Genomic DNA, 25345 nt, shown 5'->3' with positions numbered 1-25345 from the left:
AAGGATCGGCCCGTTAGCGCTCGCACACGCCTGCGGGAAGTCTCCAATGTGCGGCTGACAGGAATGCGGGGAGGAGCGGAGGAAAGGACTCGGGCTGAGGTACGCGCCTGTGGGAAGTCTCCAATGTGCGGCTGACAGGAACGCTGGGAGGAGCGGAGGAAAGGACTCGGGCTGAGGTGGGTGAAGCGGCCCGTTAGCGCTCACACACGCCTGCGGTAAGTCTCGGTCCCTGAAGGTGGCGGGTGCGCAAAGGGGGACCCCCCGGACAACGTCGGGACGGGCTGCTAGTATAGTATAAATGCATTTGTGCAGAGTGTAATATACTCTCTATAGTCTATGATGTGTGACTTAGGCTTCTGAGAAGTAGTGCCTCAAATGTGTCATGTTGGTCCCCTTCCTAAACAGTGGTAATAAATAGCCTATTTTCCGCACATCTGCATATATATCCTACAGTTTGTCCTGTTTTATATAAACAAAGGTATTTAACCTGAACCAGGATGCAGGGAATTACATTCTTGCATTCAGATTAAATCACCATAAATAGACCTAGTGACTATCAGCAGAGCCGTCTTGCCTGACAGGTCTCTTTAAAATGCTTTCTGCAAGACACTATGCAGAGTTTTTGCAGGTTAGTTATGCTGTACTGTGGTACTATGGATTCGACCTATGCATGTTAGAAATAAATGTATGTATCTTTATCTGTTAGTACACTTGCTTTACATATTGTTTTACTGGGCCACTTTAATGTTTACTGATATGGTACATTTTTACAGCAGAATCATCAATTATGTGGTTGTCTGTCCAGTATTTAGCTGGTACGGAACACCAAATATGCTCCTTGTTTTTATTGTAAGCATAAGGTAGGCTCAAAGACTTGCCACCAACTGATTTTTGATCCCACAGCTGTGATTAATCTGCAATACAATTTTGAAAATGAGGTTGAATGCTATTCCCTGCTGAACGAACCAGTTTTTAGAATTGGCGTGCAAGGAAACAAGTACAGGGCCGCAACTAGGGAGATGTAGCAACTCCCATTCTTCAGTTTTTAGTCATCAGAAAAGCTTTGCTAAAGGTGAGCGTAGTGGATAAGTTGGACATGGCTTATGCTAGTGACTGCTCTCACCTCACCTAATCCATAATATCTAAACTATCATCCAAGTAATTAAATTGATTCAAATGAACTCATCATCAGAATATCAGTGGGTTGGATAGTGATAATTTCATTTGCTGCATTTCAAGAGAAGTTTTAGTTCCCAACTACTTGCTGATAAATGGTGTGACCATGGAGCACTTGATGGTTCTGGTATGGTTAATTGGTATTACGAGTAAATAGCAAGCTGGATTTAGAATAATTACTGTGTTACGGTGTAGGAATCTGGCTCTGTATATATTATACCAAAGTAAGGTATAGTGTGCACCTAGTCCAGTGGATTGATCCTCAGAGGATTCGGTGAGGCTAAAGTAGATAATACCTTACTCTCATTTGTGGTAGTGTGGTTGAACAGACAGGCTTATCAGAGGGTAGTTTTAAGCATTGGCAAGAAATTATGTCACACACTCAAAGACTGAATCCAGACGAATTGTTTGTATAAAACGTTGTTACTTTATTATTTTTATTACTAGAACCAAGATGTACTTAGTAGCAGGTAAGTGATACTTTCAGAACAATAACACTTTTCAAAATACGGTGTGTACTGGTTTTGGAGAAGCATACTGGGTTATTGCAGTACAGAAAATGTGTTGTACACTCTTTAGAATACATGTAATTACTTTAGATGATAATTTTTTAGGTACTTTTCAGTTACTTTCTAACTTTGTGCAAAACAACTAATCACACAGTTTAGACATTGCGGTGCATCAGTAAGCAGGTTAACTCATTTGAAAACACAACGTTACTTTTGTTGCAGTACTAGACAGAGTAAACAGAACATTTTTCAGAGAAAAACCTCACCATGCAATTCTATAGAGGAAAAAACAGAGTTACGTTTGCAGGTAAGTAAACGGTTTTGGTAACTGAATTTTGGAGGGTAGAACCAAGGTTCCTAAGGTTCAATTCTGCATTCAAGGTGCACCACCAGTGGCACTAGGACAGTCAGGCGCAGAGTGCAGGCATGCCAATACTAGTCAATGGAAACTAGTGGCCCATCGGTTGGAGGCTGCTCACCGGGAGGTTAAGCAGCCTTGGAGGACAATCTTCAGGACTTAAGGTAAGTACAAAGCGGGCCCAAGGCAGCACTAAAACCACACCACTAGGAGCACAGGGGTGGCTGGTTGCAGGGTGCTCACACAGCGTCGGGTGGCTAATGTTATCCTATGGAGAGCTTCAAGTCTGGTTTCAGGCTGCAGGCTCAGACCAGGTGGTCTCTTAGAGGGAACCAAAAGCCAGGAGAAGGAGTTGAGATGGCAGACGATGTTGGGGCACCATTGGTTCTGGTCACCAGCACACAGGGCCAGAGGATTCAGGGGTGTCTTGTGAAATCGGGTTTCTCCTTAATGGGAAGGTCGTGTTCGAAGGGGTCATGTGAAGAGGATGCAGGCTTTAACACTGGACCTTGGAGGTGACGCTCCACAATGGATTGGAGGTCAGGATCTCTGGGGAACCACTTCAGGACCTGTGGACCCTCTACACATGGGTCATGGACGGAGGGTGCAAAATAGAGTCCTGGAACAGGGGTTCTTGATTTCTTAAGGGCTTGATCTTCTTTTGTGGACCGGGCCGCTGTCTTCAGGAATTCGAGTCATTGTTGAAGCAGGGGGTCTGTCCTCACCAAGTCTGAAGGTGGCTGATCCTTTTTGGAGCGGTCGTTTCCTGCGCAGGGCGATTCGGAGCTGCAGACAAGTCAAGTTGGGCCTGGAGTCTTCATTTCTGCAACATCTTCGGGTTCCAGTCTTCTTAGGTCGTCGATTCTGGGTTCAGAGCTGCCCTTTAAATACTGTATTTAGGGGGCGTTTTAGGGGTCTCAAGGTAGTAGCCAATGGGCTACTATCCTTAGGGTGACTACACCCCCTGACAAACCCTGACCCTAATTGGAGGGTGCCTGCCATCTGCAAGATGGCGGGCACTGAAGAGTGGGCTTCACCTCACCTCACCCACCTGAGGGGTGGGGATGGCAGAGGTGGGCACACCTTCTTGGCTGTTCTGATTTTTTCCAGCCGAAAAGGGGATTATACAGGAAGGGGGCCTGCTCCTGATAACAGGAGAGGCTGGGGGTCGCGCTGCAAAGGCGACAAGGCCTTTGAACCTCCTTTGCCACAGATGGGTCTCCCAGGAAATGGCTTTGTTTCTGGGGCCAGCGAGCGAAGGCTCTCACCTCAAGGGTCCAGAATCCTGTCTGGTGGTAACAGGCTGGTGTTTTCCAGTCAGAGAACCCACCAGAGGCTGGTTGTTTTTCAGGGGGCCTCCCTAAGATGCCTACTGAGTGCATTGTATAATAAATCCTACAATGGCATCAGTGTGGGATTATTATGCTGAGAAGTTTGCTACCAAACTTCCCAGAACTCAGTAGAGCCATTATGGTGCTGTGAGGTTTCAAATGACAAAATCCCAGACCACACACTCTTTATTGCTTTACTCCACTTACAAGAATTGTACTTACTACGAATCGACTTAGACACTGTAGGGGTACAGTGCTCATGCAACTGTACCAGTGGTATAGTGCACCCAGCTAGAGGGGTGTCTTCACTTTTTTCTGCACCAAAACACGTAGCCTGCATTGTGTGTGTGTGTTGGGGGGGGGGGTGTTATTGCATCAGAAACCCACTTTCCTACAATGGCTTAACTCTGAAGGACTGTACACCCTCGAAATTGGGAAGGCGAACCAAGAGTTTGGTGAAAAACCCTGTTCAGCTAACTAACTCAGGCCCTACATCTTAAGAGTTTTACAATTTTAGGCTGATGTGTATGTCATCAGTGTAACTGTAAGAAGTTAAGCAGAAGGAACTAGTCAGGTTTGGTAGGGGTGTGAGGCACATGCTGAACAAGAACACAGGTTGAGAGCTGGTCAAGCCCTAGTTTACTCCACAGTCTGTGGGGAAAGGATTTGAAGTGAAAAGGGCAATGAGAGGATGCTCTGTCTATCTTGAAGACAGGAGGCAGGTTAGGACTCTTTCTCTTATGGTGGAAATTGCAAACGTAGAATATATGCCCTGCAATAGTAGTGCCACTAGTCCATTTCTGCCAAATGTCATTTTCTGATCAGTCTATCTGGATACCAGTGTGGACACAGCATGTCTGCATGGATGGAAGACCATTTGAGGGTGCGAAAGAAGACTGTTTACGGAGTGTTGAGGGTCAAAGTGGCAGCTTACAGCTGAACCGTCGTTGCGGTCCTGTGCTCTTGAACCCTGGAGACCCTTTAAGCAGTGCCTACAGCTTGAAGGGCACCCACCCAGCCCCTCGCCTGTTCCCTTATCTTACCTTATCTGGTTGACCCTCTGATGGTTCGCCAGTCCTCGGAGGCTTCCCGGACTCTGCTCCGGCTGCCGGCTTCAAGGCAAAGAGCCGGCAGAATGAGACATGCTGACCGGCTTTCGCGGGCATTCCCGAAGTCCAAATATAGAGGGGCCCTATTGGACGCCGGTTGGCTGCAGTCAGAGGTTTGAGTGGAGGGATCTGTGGTGCTGCAGCATTCGAGGAGGCTGATTGTTGGGGGCCCTACTGTCACAGTGCTGAGCTTCTGTCGGTGCGGAGGAAGGCGCATACCATCGTCAGTCTAACTTTGTTGATCATTTTTCGCTTCAGGTACCGCATTTTTACTAGACTGACCCTCTGTCAGATATACTGTAGCGAGCTGCAAACCTTGCGCTCTGCTTGTTGAAGGCCAAATCATTTCGGAGGACATTTCGGAGGCTTCAGTTGGGGGCTGCCAGAACTACAAGCTGGATTTGGGTAGAATGCCTGCGAAGGGAACCCTTAAGAAGAGGGGTCAACTGGGTACAGACACTTCTCACATCTCCCACATCTCCCAGAAGCAGGAGAAAAAGCGTTTATTACCTGGCAAGTTGGGGGATGGCAGTATTAATACTCGCAGTGGGCTAAAGGGGTAGAAAGCAGTCTACTGCCCACCTCGTCTCCCCTAAATTTCAGGTGAGGGTAGAGGATTCCCCTGCATTGGCCACTGTGGAGATACCCCTGAGCGAGATGGCACACGGGGACACTCCTGTATCGACCAGACCAGGGTGGGACAGTCTTGTACCTCGCACCCAACGTACAATAGATGTGTTTCTGACAGTGAGCCCACCTTCTCTGCTACAACTAATGAGTCCGGTATGGATTGGGGGAGGATGACTATCTGCACCCTCAACTTTTCCCCTCTGTTCTAGTGAAACTACATCCGACAGCGAGAGGCTGATCCCACTGATCCTTACTTTACTTCCTCAACTGGGTGTTTCGGTGGTCCCAGTCACGGTGGCTCATGTAATGGAGCCTTCAGGGGTCACTCAGACATTGTTAGACAAGTCACAATCTCTTCCGGCTGCTCAGCTTCTGCCCCCAGGTAGCATGGAGTTCAATGCGAGATGGGGGGCAGTAGGGAAGGGGCGAGACCGGAGGCCTTGTTTTTTCCATTTTCTGAAGACGATTTGGATGAAGGTCTGGAGCAGGTAACCCATACAGTACTTGTCTCTAATGTCCGTAATGATCCCTCCAGGCCCACATCTGGGCACTCATTTCTGTGCGCTTTTTTTTTAATCTCAATGGAGGTGTGAGGGTGATGGCCTGCCTGTGGATTCAACAGAGGGTCTTGTGTCTGCAGTGTTCCTTAAAGGCCTATTTGAACCTGCTGCCCCACTGGAGGTGGAAGATGAGCTTTTATGGGATCCTGATGGAACTGAATTGATGCCTACGAACTGTTCTCCTCTGGGGGCAGGGGGCTCATTCCTGGCTGCACCATCTAACTCCAAGGATCTGGCAGATTTAGCATCCCCTTCTGGATCGCCATCTACTGCCTTGACACAGAATTCACCCACATTAGGGGACATTTATCATCTTCTTCTCCAGCACAGAGAGGATTATTGCACATACTCAATGGCATTGAAGGCCGCCCACCTTAAGACCCAAGTGGTTCTTCACAAACTATCAAACAATATGTACATTAGTAACAGTTGGGTGTTATGGAAGCCTCCCAGGTGACTCTCTAAAAGAAATTGGAATCCAACAGCTTGAAGGTGTCTCAGCATGAGCAGCAGATTATCACGTTGTCTTCAAGGGTGGAGGAATTGAAGAGCAGGTCACGTCTGAACAATCTGCGGGTTTTGGGGGATCCAAAGTTGGCTGAAGGTGATGCCCCTGGGGTTACGTATTCTGTTTGTTCTGAGAGGCATTTCTAGCTCTGAGTAACTAGGATATGGATTTTATGATACAGTGGCCACATAGTTTTCCTTTCCATCATCTTAGTAAACCCTCCCGGTACCCTTGCACCATACTGATTTATATTGAAATTTTCATCCTGCGACAAGAGGTCTTTCGGGCAGCGACTCCTAAGCTCGATAATTCTCAGTCAGGTTTCCGTGCTTGCTATAGCACAAAGGGGTCGATTACGATCGCGGACGGACTTGCGTCCGTCCGCGACCCCAGAGCAGGAGGGAACCTCCGCATGGCATGCGGAGTTCCCTCCTGTGCAATTAGGATGTGACCGCCAGCCTGGCGGTCACATCCTCTATTTTTAACATTGCCGCGGGTGCAGCTTCAAGCTGCACCCGCGGCAATGTTAAAAAGGCACGCATTGCATTTGCATGCAGAAAGAGGCAGGCACCGCGCGGTGCCTGCCGCTTTCTGCATGCAAATGCAGGGGGGTACCATAGGTACCCCCCATGTGCACCCCCCACCCCCCCCTTCACCTAGGGGGCCCGCAACGGGCCCCCGCAGTGAAGTTCCGTATGCTTTTCCACGGCGGAAAACCCGCCGCGGAAAAGCATACTTTACTGCACATCCTAATATGGTGGACGGTGTCTGGAAGACACCGTCACCATATTAGAGCTTTTCCGCCGCGGTTGTAATCCGACCGCGGCGGAAAAGCTGCGGACGGAAACCAGGACCCACCAGCCATCTTAATCTGGCGGTGGGTCTTTGGTCAGTCCGCTGAGGATTTTCCGCATCCTCGGGGCCGGCGGTGGCTTCCGCCGGCCCCGAGGATGCGGAAAATCCGCTATCATAATGACCCCCATAGTCTGTATTGACGGAGGTAACAGACTCGATAAGGATGTTACTGGACAAGGGAACCCTCACGATGTTAGTTCTTCTTGATCAGTCGGCAGCTTTTGACACCATCTCTCATAGGATCCTTTTGGATAAGCTTCAAGAGACTGGTGTCAGAGGAAGGGCTTCAAATGGTTGCAAAGCTTACTGTCCAACTGGACACATTTGTGACACAGACCGCAGTAGTGGACAAGGGAGTACTGCAGGGTTCCATCATAAGTCCCACCTTGTTCAATATCTATGCGTCTTCCCTGGCTTTTATGATTAGATCTTGCAGGTTCAATACGATCTGGCATGCGGGGGATACTCAGGTGATAGTCCCCATAGAGAAGGATCCTGCTCTGACCAGAGAAAAATTTAAGAAATGTATGCTAAAAATAGCCTCATGGACGAGTAAGAATTTCCTACAGCTTAACTCCAATAAAACTGAGATTTTGCTGTTTGGGAAAGCAGAGTAGTTATGGACCTCTGACTAGTGGCCTGTGGAACTCGGGGAAGCACCTACACCCAAAAAGTGGGCGATGAATCTGGGCATCGTAATTGATGACAGACTTTCTATGGAGGAGCATGTAAAAACCATCTTGTGCACATGCTTTGGTGTGATGCGAATGCCGAGAAAAATCTTCCCTTGGATTCCTTTTTCTGCCAGAAAAGTCCTTATACAGGGGCTTCCAGTCAGTAGAGTAGACTATGGAAATTCCCTACTGGTAGGGATTAGGCAAGATTTATTATCAAGGCTGCACGTTGTTCAAAACACAGCAGTGCGCCTAGCCCTCAATAAACTTGCACGCACTCCGTTACTACCCCTTTTGCGACAACTGCATTGTCTCCCTATTAGAAAAATATCAGTCTTTAAACTGCTAACTCTAGTGTTTAAATCACTTCAGGGGATGGGTCCGGCCTATCTAATGAAAAAATTAGAACCTTACATTCCTGTGCGCCAACTGAGATTGAGCAGTCAAAATCTGCTCTGCACTCGGAGAATCAGGAAAGCCAAAACAGGCGGGTGCGCTTTTTCTCATTTAGCCCCCACCCACTGGAACAGACTGCTAGAGGATATTTGAGCCTGTTCCAATCTGGCACAATTTAAGAAACTGCTTAAAACGTGGCTGTTTTAATGAGCACTCCTTAACATGTTGTCTGCTACCCAGGCGCCGAGAGATCCCCCTGGGGATGATTCGCTGCGCCTTACAAATAATAATAATAATATTAATAATAATAGGCTGCCGGACAAAGCATGTGATATCGATTTTTTGTCTGCTCTGTCTTTTGTCATCATGCAGTCGTGAGGAGTTGGTAGTTGCGGGAGTCCATTCTGGCGCACCTGAAGCTTGGTTCGTCTGTTTCTCTTATGAAGCCTGCAAGTCTCCTGATTCGTAAAGATGGCCAGGCTTTTTATTGTTACGATGGTCAAAAAAATACATGAACTGCTAGACAAGTGTCAACCGGGGCTTGGGAGATGACCCTCTTTTCCTTTTGAATCAGGAGTATGCTTGGTCAGGGGGGTGCCTCATTTGTTATTTCTCCTGTTAATGAACTTGGGCTCAAATTGGGCTGGGATTAATCACCTGCAGCCTTCAGGATTGGATATTGTTTGCTTATTGGTTGAAAGGTTGGGGATTTTCTTTTTTTCACACCGTGGGTGTGTTGGTTGGGTTGATGATTAGGGTCTCCTTATTTTTGGGTAGACTCTATCTCAGGGAGATGCTCGCGCTGTCTTGTTTTCGGTCTTAGACTTAAACTCTCTGGGTAGGGGGATGGGCATGGTGCAGAGTCAGCGGTGGGCCGCTTCCGAACCACAACCCAGGCATGGGGTTGGGATCTAGGGAAATAGGTCATGGCATGGAGGGGTGGGGGGGGGGGCAGACTCGCCTGTAATGGAGTGGGCTGAGGATTTTTGTGTTAATTCTTCAGAGCATTTGGGGTATATATTTTGACAATTTTACTTGGAGCAAGTCGCTTATACTGCAAGAAATATATATTCAGCTTGATCTGGAAAAAGATTCTCGAAGTTGGCACATCTTATTGTGTTGTGGGAGGAGACGCCTGTGGATAATATGGGGTAATGGCACCAGCTAGTAAGAGCGGAGGTCCTCGTCAGCAGCTGTATATTTTATCATGGACCATTAATGCCGTCAAGTCGTTACAAAAGCGGAAACTTCTACAGAAGGAACTAAACAATCTTAGGCCACAAATCTTTTGTCTCCAAGAGACTCCTCTATCTCAGACTGAATGCCCAGTATTAAAAGAACTCTAATATAAGACGTTATCGCTTTCTTGTTATACGTCTTTCCAGAGAAGGGTTGCGCTTTTGGCACAGGATAGTCGGTAGGTGATTCTGCATCAAATAACAGATCCGGGGGGGGGCGCTGGTTGGTGGTGACTATTCAGAAGGACAAGAATCACTTTACTATTTGTGTTGTTTACAGGCCCAACACAGATGACCAGACAGTTTTTGATTTTCTTCTATTGAAGTTGCATCTCTGGCCCTCCTTATATTGTTTGTGGCAACGTTAACGTTACAATATGCCCAAAGAATGATTCAGCATCCCAGCTTGTGCACTCAGGTTAGCTTTTTAATGACCTGGCCCAGCGGGGCAAGTACTGGCTACAGCCAATATCCTCAAATGCTTTGGTCCATCTTTGGCGTGTTAAGCATCCTAGGGATCCGGGAGTCACGTTTTCTTCTGCTCCTCATAAGGCCAAGTCACGATTGGAATGTGTTTGGTCAGCAATATGCTGGCTTCCTTTCTAGGATCACACACAATCTAAGGGTCCTTTCAGACCATAACACCTTGTCATTGTTTATACAACCTGGTGTGTCTACTCGGGTATCTGGCCTCCAGAGTTGGACATCTGAACGTAGGTTACTCTCAGAAGATGGCTTAGCTCATTGAATAGCATGTACGGGGTTCCTTGAATTTAATCTAGGGACAGCATCACTTCTTGTGCTCTGGGATTCCCTTAAAGCGTTTTGCAGATGTAAAAGTCTTTAGTTTGGTTCTTATCAATGAAGGACTGCATTGGTGGAGGAAACTAGCATCCAACGGTCTCTGGGGTCAGTTGAATCCGATCTAGAATACTCTGCTAGGGTGAGGTAAAGGCCTCAGGCTGAGCGGCTACTGGTACAGTCTACTGTCCTCAGTGTTTACCTTAGGAAAATAATCTGGGAGAGGGCAGTCAAAAGCAGTAGGGCCATACGAATAACATACTTTGAGAATAGTGAGGAAATTAGACAGGTGTTATCATTTCGGATAAAAGATAGATCTAGTGCAAATAGCATTCAGCAAATCAGGGATGAGAATGGCCTTCCAATTGCTGATCCTGCTTTAGTGTGGGAGGTCTTTCACGGGTTTTACCAGGACCCCTATAGGGAGAATGGTCTCTCTTCTGACAAGGATATCTCTCGATTTACTCAATGGTATTTGGACTGTCGGGCGACCCCTGCCCAGCGGTCTAAACTAGAGGCACCTATCATTTTGTTGAGGTCAAAGAGGCCATAAGCTCCCTGGCTAGCGGTAAGGCTTTGGATTCCAACCAGATACCACCTGAATTTTACGTCATAATCTCACAGATTGTGTCCCCAGTGTTAATGGATCTTTTTAATTTGTTTGATTTTTCGAATAACGTCCCTGAGACTTGGAGAGAGACAAATATTGTCTTACCACCAAATTTCTTTAATTACTGCTCATTCTAAAATCTGTAAACACATTGTTGCCAATCAACTGTCAGAAATTATATCGAAATTGGTTGACCTAAAACAACATGGTTTTATCCTGGGCCGTGATAGAACGTCACATGTAAACATGGCAGTAACGCCTTTGGAGGTGGCCTCAGCGGCAGGGAGCCGTTGTTTCCAGGGTTAGGCGTTGTTACTTGTGCCTTAAGGCAAGGATACGCAGCGCAGGCATTTTATCAGACCCTATTGCTATTATTCGCAGTAACTGGCAGAGGTGCACTCTCTCCCAGCAATTGATCACACTCTAAATTTTAATTATTCATTCAATCTCTTAAATGGAATGATGGGATACAACCTTTGAGGTTATTCCAAAATGAAGTAAAATGTCTCTCATACATGGATGCTGTTTTGATACCTGCTCGGACTTGAAGACTAAAAGCAGTGGTGGCAGCTGCTCAATCATTCGGGGAGGTTGCTGGCTACTCTGAAAAGACTCAGACTTTATCCAATGACTGACGAGGATCGGGGGTGGGTGCAGTCCTTGGTCTATTTCGGGGTCATCTTAACATCCCTAATATTCTGGAGTATTACTATGGGAAGTTGTATCAGCATTCAGTGTAATTCTTTCTTAAAAGGAATCATCGGCATTTGGAGCTTATAGGTCACAGTAATCTTATAAAAATGACTATTCTCCCTCAGTATCTTTACTTCTTCAGATGTATTCAAATAATTTTCCTTCCAGAGGCCTTTTTTATCAGAGTGGAGGCACTATGGCAGACATTTATCTCGGCTTATAGCAAACCTCGATTGTAAGATTCTGTTTTTACAGCAGTCTAAGGAAGATAGAGGGTATCACTCCATATTCTCAGGTTCAACTTGTTTGGCGTAATTTTTCACACAAGTCCAGTCAGTGTTGGGGTATAGGCTGTGGCCACTGGCTGGCACGTTCTCAGACTTTTTTCAGCTGAGTGTATCGATTGTCCACGGTTCAGGTATTGTCGACACAATGTACTTTAGGCATACTCACTTTAAGATGTTAAAAGTTTTCCCCTAAGTTTGGTGTTCTTTTAGGAGATTATTTTCAGGTATCACCCAGTTTAATCAGTTTACATACTTGGGTTATAATCCTAATTTTCCTAATGGCTTTCATGATGGGTTCCGGGAGATATGGGGAAGGGTCAAACTTCTAACTTTTGGACACTTTTTGAGGGTGATGTATTTTCTTTATTTGGTAGTTTACAGCAGCAAGTTCCCCTTCCGTTTATGTTTTTCTTCAAATATTCACATTTGCAGCACTTCATTTTAAGCCTTAAGGAAAAGGATCTGAATTGCACTGATAATTCCTGATTGGATGTTATTAGGAAAACGACTAGGAAGATAAATTTAGTGTATGTCTACAATTCAATTTATATGGCTTTAAATAATGAAGCAGATGAATTGTTCCAGCAGAGGGCTAATAAGTGGAGTTCTTGGCTTACTATGGAAACCACGGGGCCGATCTCCAGCGTAGCAAAGTGATGTCGCATTTAGAACATCTCAGATTAAGGTATATCACCTTAACCACATGCGCGCTGCTCTTATTCTGCTGCTATGCTGACTTTTTAAAAAACCCATTGTTCATGACGAGCTGGGCTCGTCATCAGTGTTTGAGGAGGCTACACCATGACGAGCCCAGCTCGTCATCAGCCTCGAAGGGGTTAAATGTATTAATAAGTGGCATTATGCCCCGTATGGTCTTTTTATTTTGAAGCTGTGGCCTGTTAACCAGTGAATATGTTGTGGGAGGACGGGAGTTAATGCCGGTCTTATTTTTGAATCCTACCCTGTGCTACGACTGTAAGAAGTTTGTTTTTGATAAATTCGTTGGTATATCCAATATGGCAGTTTCTGCAGATCTGAAGCTCTTCCCCCTGTCTTTCAGGTGCATATTTGTTCTCCATCACGTTAGCTAGGCTGGTTTTAGCATGATTCAGGCTTGCCAGTGAACCACCCGATCCATCGATCAGGTGGTCGGAATTATTAGATACGAGTAGGCTAGAGATGGTGCCAACTGAGAATGACCTTTGGAGGAAAAGGCTGGGTCGGATTTGGGATCCCCTTCGGGGTTATTTGTCCAAGATGCTGCCTCCCAGGTCTGATCCGCCTAGGCTGGAGCTTTGGCTCTTATTTTGCTTGTCCACAGTGCTCTCCTTCTCGTAGGTTTAACGTTGCATGTCTATTCTCATGAAGTTATTATGTTTGTCATTTGTTAATTTGCTTATGCGGGATATGTTATGTACTCTTATCCCAGTGCTTTGGGAATTGGTTGATTCCTTGTTATTTTAAAAATGTAAAAAAAGGGAGGGGCGTGGCCAAGATGGCCAAGCGGTAGGACTCAGATTCGCGTCCCTCCGGCGCTGCCGCTCATTGGCCTTGATTTATCGCCTGTTCCCGGGCCATCCACAGCCGATCTGACTCAGCGAGTCAACGGAGGGGCTCAGGGAACTTATGAGGAGAAACGCGCTGTGGAATTTGCGCCACAATGTCGCTTCCGAGCCTCCGTGTGTGAGGCCTACGAGGATCTGGCTGCGGCCTGGGAGGTGGTGTGGCCCTTACTGAGATTGCGTGCTGAGGCGGAGTGGCTGGCCCATGTCAAGAGCAGAGGACCCCGAGCCTTACCAGTGGCGATTGCAGTATGCGGCTGTCTGGCGGTGGTGACGGCACCTGATAAGGACGAGACACCCGGCGCTGTCGGAGGCCCGCGCTGGTAACACCAAGGAGCGCGGCCACCTGGAGGTGCGGACGGTCTGGATTTGGCCTTGGGCTGCCACGAGTTGCCTGCTTGCTCACCCTATGTAGCGGCGCGTGATTTGGGCGATGGCCCGATGGTTTGCGCCCCCTAGCTGGCGACCCTAGCAGAGCGAGGCGGAGGACGAGGAACACGAGAACAAGGCCGGGCCTAGATTAGGCCTACTTGGTCCGCGGATTGGTGGACAGCGCACGCCTGGACCACCTACCTGACGGACACCGACCCCAGTAGTTCTGCCTGGTAGGTGGTGAAGCTCCAGCGTGACGAGGGGTGCGGTGTCAGGGCCACAGCGCTATTGATCCGGCCCCTAGGGGGCTTGCTGTAACGGGGCCAGCGGGTGAGAAGAGCACCTGCCCCAGGGCGGAGGACGAAGAGGGCGGTGAGCCGGCAAAGCAGCTGCGAGTGCTCTCACCCACCCAGCAGCACTAAGAGCGGGCCTGAGGTGAGGCTTTAGCGGTCCGTGAATTGGCGGACGGTGCTTGAGGTGCGGAGTGGGTTGCGGGCCTAGACTGGGGTGAATCGATCTGCAGATTGGCAGAAGAGATCTAACTTGAAGGTGGCCCTGACAGTCCACAAACTACGGGGACATGGCGTGGCTCAGGATTAGAGTGCTAGCGGACCAGTGCTACTAACTCGGAGGGGCGGAAGGCAGTTTCCGGTGTATCGAACTGATGGTTCTTCTGCGTCGAAGTAGACACTAGTCGAACCCTCCACGGGCTAGACGATAGTCTCAGCCACGATCCCCTGGACTTTACCTACTGTGACGAACTTTGGTCATGATCTTCTTGTTGCATTCTTTTCTTTTAGGTGTTGTATTGTTTGCTTTTATTTGGGGATGCGGTTCGTTAGGGTTACAGTTCGGGATCTCCACACCAGTTCTCGCGCCAGGGCGGTTTGTTGAGGGGCGAGTCAGGGTCTCTGTTAAGGGTTCACCTGATGGTCAGAAGACGGCTACCACCTTTCATAGCAATTATTTGGGCTGTTACATGGGTAGGGATCCTAAGGTAGTAAGCCTGAATGTTCTTGGGTTAAATAATCCTGTAAAACGCACTGCAGTGCTCGCCCTCCTTGAACATGCAGATAGTGACATTTGCCTACTTCAGGAGACCCATCTGCTCTCTAAAGATACTATGCGAATGCGCGATAGGCGGTTCCTGCAACAATTTTGGTCCGCTGGGCTGTCCAAGAAAAACAGGGTGGCTATCTTATTGGGTGCTCGTTGCCCGTGCAAGGTAATATCGACTATGACAGAAATAACGATTGTTGGCTATAAGGGTCTCGGTAAATTATGCCCTGCTGCTGGAACACAAGACCAAGGCGCTGGACGCCTGGTCGAGTCTTCGGCTGGCATGGTTCGGGAGGATAGAGGCAGTGAAAATGACAGTGCTCCCGCGCATCTTGTATATTTTTCAGATGCTGCCGATGACCCCACCGCCTGGTACAGTCAAGAAACTACAGTTCCTTATTAATAGGTTTATATGGGAGAGGAAAAAGCCACGTCGCTCTCTGGTGCAAATAACAGGCATGAAAGCGCAGGGTGGACTGGGTCTCCTGCTCATAGGCGGCTACTACCAAGCAGCGTGTCTACGATACCTAGTGGAATGGAATAGGCCTCTGTCTAGTAAACACCAGAATTTTATGGATCAATCAGTCGCTGGGGTGAATATTTGGCTGGAATTCCAGTTACCCCACAAACATACAGCAAGGGGGCTATACTCCTCTCTGGTCACTTCGCATACCCTCAAGGTCTGGGATAGATTAGCTTTGACGAAAGGGTGGACGTTGTTCCCTTCACCTATGTCCCCCATTGTCGATAACCCTGATTTTACCCCGGGACAGGTGTCAACGGTGCTTAAGAGGAGGCGAGAGGAAGGCTGCAAGCAGGTTGTTTCCCTTTTTGACACGGAGGAGCTGATACCCTTTGACCAACTGCGAAAGGACTATGATCTTTTAGCAACAGACGCTTTTCCCTATAGCCAGGTTTGTCACTGGGTCACTAGGCCAGCCAATTATGCCTGCATGTCCAGACCACATGCTTCGTTTGAAAAATGGCTAGTGCGCAAGGCGGATGATCGCCATCTTATCTCCGAACTGTATTCCATGCTTATGACACATGACACGCCCTTCAGGTCATCGCACAAAGGCACAGGTGCGCTGGGAAACTGAACTGGGTAGGCCCTCAACACCTAAGGAATGGGAGCATATTCTATACAGGGTTGTGTGCCTGAAAGCTGTGTACTTACACTCATGTCTTGCTCTGCCGGCCATTAGAGGTATGCAAAAATCACAGTTGATGGACAGAATGCAGAACAATGTTATACATTCACCCCAGTACAGAGATCTGGGCCTAAATCCATCGTTTTTTTTGCACTCCACACCACCCCAGTTCAGACATGGCCATATGCAAACGAGCCTTGACCCTGTGCCTCATGGGAACAGTCCAGCCCGAACTGCCAAGCCATGTCTTTCCTGGACCGGAATCAAGCATCCTAGGACCGGTTTCTCGCTATCAGCCGTTTTCAGCCAGGATAGCTTGACTCCAGTGGTGTGGAGAGCATGGGACTCACGTCTGAGCATACCTATCCCACTCAGGGTGACGAATGCAAAAATCACAGTTGATGGACAGAATGCAGAACAATGTCATACATTCACCCCAGTACAGAGATCTGGGCCTAGATCCAGCGTTTTTTTGCACTCCACACCACCCCAGTTCAGACATGGCCATATGCAAATCAGTCTGACCCTGTGCCTCATGGGAAGAGTCCAGCCCGAACTGCCAAGCCATGCCTTCCCTGGACCGGAATCAAGCATCCAAGGACCGGTTTCAGGCTATCAGCTGTCTTCAGCCAGGATAGCTTGACTCCAGTGGTGTGGGGAGCATGGGACTCACGTCCTAGCATACCCATCCCACTCAGGGTGACAAATGCAAAAATCACTGCTTGATTCCGGTCCAGGAAAGACATGGCTTGGCAGTTCGGGCTGGACTGTTCCCATGAGGCACAGGGTTAAGACTGATTTGCATATGGCCATGTCTGACATGGGAGGCTTGGTGAGCAAAATAACGATGGATTAAACCCAGATCTGTGACTGGGGGTGAATGTTTTGCCATTGTGCAACATTCCGTCCATCATCTTGTGTGTTTTGCTGTTCACCCTATGTGGGAAGGGTATGCCCAGACGTGGGTCCCTTGCTCACTAAGCCACTGCAGTCAAGCTATCCTGGCTGAAAGCAATTAACTCTAAACCTCTATGTTTAAATCTCAAGCACAATTACCAAAATTGGATATGGTTTTATTAATTTGCAGATGCTTTATAAATCGTGACGACCAGAATTAGCTGACGAAGCACATTTAGCACGCGGCTACAGCGATTTTGCAAGCAGTACCTTTGGTGAGTTCCATCAACTACAGGGCAAACGTATGCTAGTTATGATAGTTAATTCATCGTAAGAGTTACTAAAACATCTCCCTTATTTTATTTCCAGTGAACGCATACCTACTGGTGGCCCCTCCGATACAGTGAAAAATTATCAGATCTTATCATTAAGGTATGCATGCGATCAATGCTTCTTTAACCAACCATCAGACAAGAAACTGTGGGGTCAGTATAACACTCCATTCTCCCCCCTCTTCCTCCTTTTCTTTTATAGATAAAGACAGGCATTATCATATCCCGAATAAATGGGACTTCAGTACCTTTGAGTGTGGACCCAAAACAGGACACCTCTATTTGTCTTTAATAAATTAGACCTCAGATTGAATAGCTGAGGTAGACATCACAACTAACATTCTGAGGTAAGATACCATTATACCATAGATTGGGTTATATTGAAACTCACCCATAATAGGTGTTTTGGCCTCCTACCATTGGAGACACAAAAAGCTTTCGGTTCTATTTAGTTTGATTGTCCCCACGAGTTCAATGGCACAACCACCAGTATAAAGTATTGTTTACTGTAATCCCTGTGTACATTTATGAAATGTTAACCCCTGCAACTGTTGGTGTTAGAGTATTGTCATTGCCTTTGAAATAAACATTTTTTAACTAATTCTGTGACAGCCATATAAATGTGACTACTGTTTAAATATATTATTTACAAACTCTATTATGATGTAGTAATATTGTGTTTCTTTATAGAAACTGTCCTGAGGAAGTTTTTTAACCGAAACGCCGCGTCGACTTGTGTTCTCACGAACATTTTTAATGTTTTATGAAATTTTTTGCATAACATGATGTATTTTAAAATTGTATGAAAATTTTTTTTCTTTTATTTGGGAATATGTAGTAAACTCATGTTTACTTTTTAATACTTTCGCAGTGTCTCTTCCTGTCACACAAAAAAACATAAATTTCTTTGATATTGTCATTTGCATGATTGATACTTTTGTATGCTGTTGTCTAAATTTGACCATTGATAGTTACAGTACTTGTTGTGATACTTGGTGGTTGCGTCCAGTAATCGAACCTATGCAGTGGGTACCCAAACCCGGAGGGACTTCTCCCACGGGCATCCTTTACTTTAGGACATTGCAACTTCTGCATGTTTATTCCCTCCACTGCCAAATACACCTTTGCTGGCTGCTTGTTATTTTTTAAGGAAAGTAAAGATTGGGCCACACTGCTGCCGGTCGTTTGGGGCCACTGTTATTTCACAGGATGCCAATGCACCATCCATAGTAAACGAGGACACGCCGACTTGTAGCGCATGAAGAAGTACACAAAAGCATGGCCAATAGGCCTCACCTGGAGTTTTTTTTTTAACTTTCAGACATGTTGTACAGCAGCTTCACAACATGGCTGAAATTGAGAAAAAGTGCTGTTATACTGAGCGCTGCAGCATCGTATCGCTTTTATATTACTAACTTTTAGACATGTTGCACAGTAGACGTGCTATTGTACAACATAGCTAAAAACAAATTGACACAGCTAATAAGTCTCATAGTTAAGACCTACTCGCTTTGCCAATGTTTGTTCTAAGAATGAGCAATTCAAGAATGGTCAAGAGTTGGTTGGATCTGATAAGATTATTTAATGAACGGTCTGATGAACAAGGTCTTAAGAAGGTTCATGTTGGTCAGGGGTCTGACACATTGCCTGATGGCTTGTTTACCTATACCAGTTACTTTAATTTGGCTTCAAGCGGGAATGGAAAGAGGTCAAAGACTATTGCCAGTCCTGTTCAGTTTGTTTTGACCATTAGGTTCCTCGTATACAAACTGATAGGGTGCACCAATGCGAAACTGGCCTGAGTAGCTTGCATTCTCCTTCAGAGAAGACCTGGCAGTCGAGGTAGGAGTCTTCTACTGGAGCAGTACCAAAGCTGATTTACATATTACCGGTCCTGGTCTAGAGCCATATAGTGGTCAATAAAACAATGGGATGGATTGAGGTCTTAGCACCTGGCAGTGGCTGAGACTTTTCTCAGATTTCCACCTATCACTTCTGTGCTTCAGAGTGAAGTTCTAAGTGTAATAGGTTTGCCCAGTTGTCGCTGTGCCACGGGAGTCAAGCTGCACCTCCCTAAAGATGCCAAACAAGCCCACAAGCCCATTAGCAGTTTGGTTTATTTGTTTTTCTGCCTACAGGGAACCTGGCCTGTCAGGTTAGTCCGTATTCGAAGTGGCCCAATGAACAAAAACAAATGCACTGCAAAACCGCCTAAGCGATTGCCAACAGATAATATTTTTAAAGCACTTCAAACATCCCTTGCGTTCCAGTGTTGGTCAGCTTGCTCCTGTGTGTAGCTCTGCAGTTTATTTTAGAGGTAAGTTCATTTGCAATGTCATCGCAAAAGACTTGCAATTGTGGGATTGTTTGGGTGGTGAACTGGAGGTTGCAGACTCCTGAGAGGATTCTATGTAGTTCCTTACATAAGCCTTTTCCATTGAGATCTGTACAGAGTAATGATGCACGATTTATATATCTTGTTTTGGCAATTTAGGCACATTTGAATCCGTTTTCTTCTTTCATTTTACCCATTTGCACTGTATACCATCTAGTTTTGTTTTAGCGTCTTTATGTTTATCTGAAGTGCCTTCTTTCTAAGGTTAAAGTCTGTGGATGTCTTCTGGGGTATTAGACTATTGAAACCGTTGATGAACCTGTTGCAGAACTGTTCCACTTCTGGTATTTATTTGTTTGGAGAGGTAGAGTTGGGAGCAAAGGGAGCCCAGAATGTTTCTTTCCACTATCTGTAAGTAGTTCCATTGATCAATATCCCTGTGGTAGTTGCTCTGGTCAATAGATTCACAATGCTGATAATGAGCTGATAGATGTTCTAGATTTCTGCTAATACTACAAGTCTATTTTCAACCAAAAAGTGTCCAAAGGCCGGCTCAGACACCTATTGGGAGAAGTTGCGGTCTGGTGATAGTCTCTTAAGGCCTCTTCTACCAATGTGACTTATCTTTGCCATAAAATTCCACTGCCATCCCATGCCGGCAAACACTGCTGCCAGGGCATTCTAAGGCAGTCTCTTACACCTTGGTGGTGCAGAAGCAGGGTCTACAAAGAGCTCCCCACAACCACTCTTGCTCTTGACTTTCTGTGGTGCTGCCAAACCTCCCATTGGTGCAGTTAATCTCAACTACAGTGCGACAATGCATTTTCCTATTTTCTGGCATGTTTTCTTGGAGAATCGTGATACCGCCCTTTACCTAACTCATGTCAACTCCTCCACTCTTCTTGGCACTCTTTATGGTCTGGCTGCCCTGTTTCCATCAGCAAGAGCCTTTTAGACATCTAGCCTGTGTAAGAGGTGGTGTGGAAGCGCTATTTTTGACTCACAATTATTTCCTCTATTCTGTCATTTTGGATTTCCAGACTAGGAAAAGCTTCTTTGGAGTGTTTACAGGCCTGCATTCTAAACTTGTGGTGCAGCTTTATGACAGATTGGTGGGGCACTATCACCTTTAGCAAGGCAGAAAGAAAAGTACTTAAAAACAAAATCCTTCAACACTTTAAAGTTAAGGTAATTGTCTCTGCTTTGGCAGGAGATCTCCACTGACTAGTTGTTAAAGAGGTTGCTTATATCGCCCAAGGGCTACATGGCCTATGTTTTTTTTCTTTGTGATCTTCTATTTTAGGACCATGATGCTATATTTTATGTCTTAGTCATATTATGCATCCTGCATACTTAATTTCATGTGTGAGTTGAGGGCTTAAGTACACTGCACCCCAAAGCAATCATGAGTACAATTTTGATACTCTACGAACATATCTACATGATCTTGCTGTGAACTGGAGGTTGCAATGAATTACAAGATGACAGATTTGCATGGCAGATTTCTGAATATTTTGCTTAACCTCCTACTATGTCTGCCAACTCCTCCACAGTCTAAAGGAATGTGATTGAGATGATTGCCATCTATTGCATATAATTAATGCATCCAACGCATGGGGAGCAGAGAGGTATTCTCCACAGAGACTGACTGCAAACCTTCAATATAGATGCCTTGTGAATTTCTCCAACTACCAGCCTTGTTCTACTCTACAGTTAAAATATTAAATATAATTTCATTACTACACCCAAACACTCAGGATGTAGGAACTCTTGTCTGTGTAATTAATAAGAGAGCAATATGTGTAAAAACTTGACCAAACAATTATTACGTACAGACCGGTAAGTTACAGATAACAAAGCAAGTGTACTTCTAACAATATGCTTTAAGACTGAAAAAGACAGTAACATTTTACAGTTGCTTCCTCACCTGCATTGGGGTCACCCAGGGTCGTAATGCTACTGTTACCAACGTGAAGCCCATTCTCGCACACTAACCTTGCCTTTAAAATAAAATTAAAAACACATTAAATCTGTCATTGGTTTAAAATAAATATGCAGCTACAGAATATTTGAATACTGACAGGCAATAGAATTATAAAACAGACACACAATGATATTGAAGGCTAGGACAAAGACTATAGGTTAACAGTTAAAATTGTCTTAGATGCACAGAACAAAAATAAGGTTTGAGAGACCAGAGACAAAGAGCTACAGATTTCTCTCCTTGTTTAACATGCTTATGGCAGAATAACAATTTTACTTGAATCTTACAACTTCATATATGCGGCAAATCTCACACACTTAATGACGGGACACAAAACCTGTAAAACACACTGCAGTGTATACTAGGTGTAGTGGCACATTTTAGAAACGCTCTCCAAGACACATTATTTTGCCACACACAATACTAGTATTTTTGTATATAGACTCGGGTTCGCTTTTAGGAACTGACTATAAATAAGACATATGTTTGTGCAATTGGCAGCAGGGTTACCAGAAAGTTTTCACACATTCACCAACAGATTTGTGAGTGCACACATTCTTAACCTGAAAATACATATTTTTCTATCTTCGGTAACAGTATCATGGTTGGAATGAGGTGATGATAATGCATCAAACCCTTTTTTCTTCATGTAATTTACCATGGAAACTTTAGTCAGTGCTACAGACAAACAACTGAACAGAATTACACCAAATAGGGCAGAAAGCTAGATCTTGATCAAGAAAGTGTGTTTTGAGATTTTGTGTGAATCTGGTGCTCAGTAGTCTTTGAGAATAAGGTAAAAAATATACAGATATCTAGCAACGCAGTACCTTCGCTGTACTTCCGCAGAGTACCTAAGTATTGCGCCAAGCACTGCTTAGTACGACAAATGATACATCACTCATGACATATTCTATGACATCACTGAAAACATCAATGAGACATTTAAAATGACATCATTAATGACAAAACTGCATACTGCCAGGGTGTGACTTATAGTTAATTCAGTTAATTATATCTGGCGAAATTCACTGTATTTTTTAGCTTAAAATGTAGCATTTTAACTGACATTTTCAACTAACTATAACACCACTTTAACCTTTGTTTTTTACACTAAAGGGCACGTTTGCGAATGCTGCAAGTTATTCACGATTTAGTAGCAAGCTCATGCCGTGCTTTGGCAAAAAATGCCTTGTTCACAAGTTTTTTGCGGAAAAGCATCAAGACTTTGCTGCTGAATCATTAATAAACTCTCAACGTTCACTAGCTTCCAGAAAGGGTGTGCTTCCTGTTCGCGGAGTCCCAATGGGACAGGGTAAGGATATGTAATGTCGTGCTAGGCTCTATAAATAAAGTGCACAGACACACGTGTTGCTCTCGTGGTGGCTAGCAACTTACTTGACCGCGCCCAGCAGCCTGGGCTATTTATTATTTTAACAGCGTGCTGGTCCGTGGGGACGCCGGACCAGCCCATTGGGTTTACGCTCTGGGGGGAGATTAAACTTTAACCCTAGCAAGGGTGCAACATCGGCAGGCCTGATTCGCGGGCAACATTACATTCCTCCTTTACCCAGAAATATGAAACACTACAAACAAAGTTCAAACATTATAGTTCTCAGGCGATACTCCCGCAGTCTTGGACATACTTTATAACAATTAGGAACAGTCTTACTTGATCTTCTCTGGAGTACTGGTTCGCCGGACCACACGTGGCTGGCAGCGGGCAACAAAGTTTTTATACCTCTGCGATGGCTGGGGATGAGGCCTCAGGTGGTACTTGCTCTGGCTGCTTCTGGCCGATGGTGTCGGGGGTACGTCTTCAGAATCGCCCATCTCGGAAGTGTCCTGTTCCCCTGGTGTCCCTTGCGCCAGAGTGTTTTCCGGACTCACAGCTTCTCGGTCGCTCCTTCCGCTGGAGGCCTGTTGAGGAGCACAGTCTTCTGCTACCGCTCCAGGGCTGCGGGTAGCGCCGTGGTCTGATTCTCTTCTCTCACTGAACTCTTCCCAGTCGTCTCCCAGGACTTTATTGAAGAAGGATATGTTTCTAGTGACTCTCTCTGCCCCTCGGGAGGCGGTGACCATGGTGCCCTTGATTTCTTTCACTGTCCAGTGGTCTAATTCAAATGGTAGGCGGAAATTCCCTGCTGGGTGGGGGTACCTCACTAGCACCCGGTCGCCGACACCAGTCGGGCTGCTCACAGCTCGCTTCTTCGGGATGCTTCCAGGTTTGTCCTGGTTCTCCGCTCCATGGATTGGTTCGGGGGGTTCGGAGACGTCGCCCACGCAGGGTGGTGTGGGATGGTGTCGGTCACAGCCCTGCCAAAACAGAGGCGGCTTGGCGGTACGTCCGTGGTGCAGTGGGGGGGGGAGGCGGTACTCTCGGAGGAATTGGTAGAGCGCCAGTTCAAGATTTTGGCCATCCGCCAGAGTGATCTGGATGGTTTTGTTTAGGGTTCTCATTAGCCGTTCCACTTCCCCATTTGCCTGGGGCTATCGCGGGGTTATCCGGCGATGCATGATTCGGTGGTTTGCCAGGTAGTCACTCAGTTCGCTACTGTTGAAGGGTGGGCCGTTGTCGGTACGCAACTCACCGATGAGGCCATGGGTGGCTATCACCTTAACTAGTTTTGGGATGACTTCCGACGCGGCGGTGGAGGTCAGGATCTCAACTTCCGGGTACCTTGAGAAGTCATCCACTAGCACAAACATGTACCTGCCCCCTGGGAGGCTGCCGAAATCAACACTGGCCCGTTCCCTTGGAGATGTCAGGCCATCTTCCGTGATTACTGGCGCGGGACGGTTGGGTGTGCTGGTCGCTAGACACACAGGGCATCGTTGGATTAATGATTCCACTACGCGGTCTAGGCCCAGGAACCAGAGCTTGCTCCGGAGGCGGTTCTTCGATTTTACAATGCCTTGATGGGCGCTGTGTGCTAGGCGGGTGGCTTGTTGCGTGAGACAGTCGGGCAGCACCAGGCGGGGGCCTCTCAGGAGACAACCTTCTGTGGAGACGGACAGCTCATGGCGGACTTGATAGAGGGCTCTCAGCGTGGCTTGTGCCTCCGGTGTGCGGAATGAGGTTGGGCTTTGGAGGGACATCCAATTTCCTGATGTGAGGGATTGGATGGAGATTTGGAGGCAGTCATCGTCCCTGGTGGCTCTCACTACTTCTTCTAGGGAGATTGGGAGTGGTCTTGATTTGTCCACAATCATCCTGACGTATTCCTCCGTTGCCGAAGCCTCAGCTGCTTCTGTCACGGTGCCTGGCCGATATGTCACAGCAAATTGGAATTCCTGTAGCTGAAGAATCCACTTCTCGATTCAGGGAGGAGGACGCGATGAGGAGCCACGGAGTAGTGGAACAAGGGGTTTATGGTCCGTGATCACCACAAATGGATGCCCGTATAGGTATATGTGGAAATGATGGCACCCCCACAGGATCGTGATTGCTTCCTTTTCGATCTGAGAGTAGCGCTGTTACGTTGGTGTGAGCATCCTGCTCACGTAGGCCACGGGGGCCCACTCGCCACATGCTTGTTGCTGGGCCAGCACCGCTCCTAGGCCAGTTGGACTAGCGTCTACTACTAGTTGTGACTTCCGCCGGGGGTCGAAGTAGGCCAGGGTCGTGTCCGCGGAGAGTGCAGTTTTTGTCTTCTGGAAGGCTTCTTGCTGCTCTGTTCCCCATACCCACGCGCTGGTTTATTTGGTGAGATCGCGGAGGGGGCCTGTGAGGTCTGACAGGTCTTTGATGAATCGACCACAATATGTGACCATCCCTAAGAAGCTGCGCATGGCGGTCACGGACGTTGGGGCAGGAGCATCGTGGATGTCTTTGACTTTGTCGGGTTCCAGGCCGATTCCTTGGTCCGAGAAGTGATATCCGAAGAAACTGATATCCTGGCGCAGAAACTCGCACTC

The 25345-nt window shown here is 46.7% G+C and overlaps 1 protein-coding gene across 1 annotated transcript in view; it reads right to left on the bottom strand.

Moving 5' to 3' along the window:
• Positions 1-25345, bottom strand: part of TASOR2 (transcription activation suppressor family member 2) — a 911282-nt gene that overhangs the window by 820114 nt on the left and 65823 nt on the right. Inside the window, exon 4 of the mRNA XM_086918936.1 lies at positions 21371-21443. Within this exon, the coding sequence (XP_086775062.1) occupies positions 21371-21443 (73 nt within the window). The remainder of the gene's footprint in view (positions 1-21370; positions 21444-25345) is intronic.

The sequence above is a fragment of the Lissotriton vulgaris genome, chromosome 1_1 (genome assembly GCF_964263255.1).
Source record: "Lissotriton vulgaris chromosome 1_1, aLisVul1.2, whole genome shotgun sequence".
Classification (NCBI taxonomy): Eukaryota; Metazoa; Chordata; class Amphibia; order Caudata; family Salamandridae; genus Lissotriton; species Lissotriton vulgaris.
This window is presented reverse-complemented; position numbering and strand designations above follow the sequence as displayed.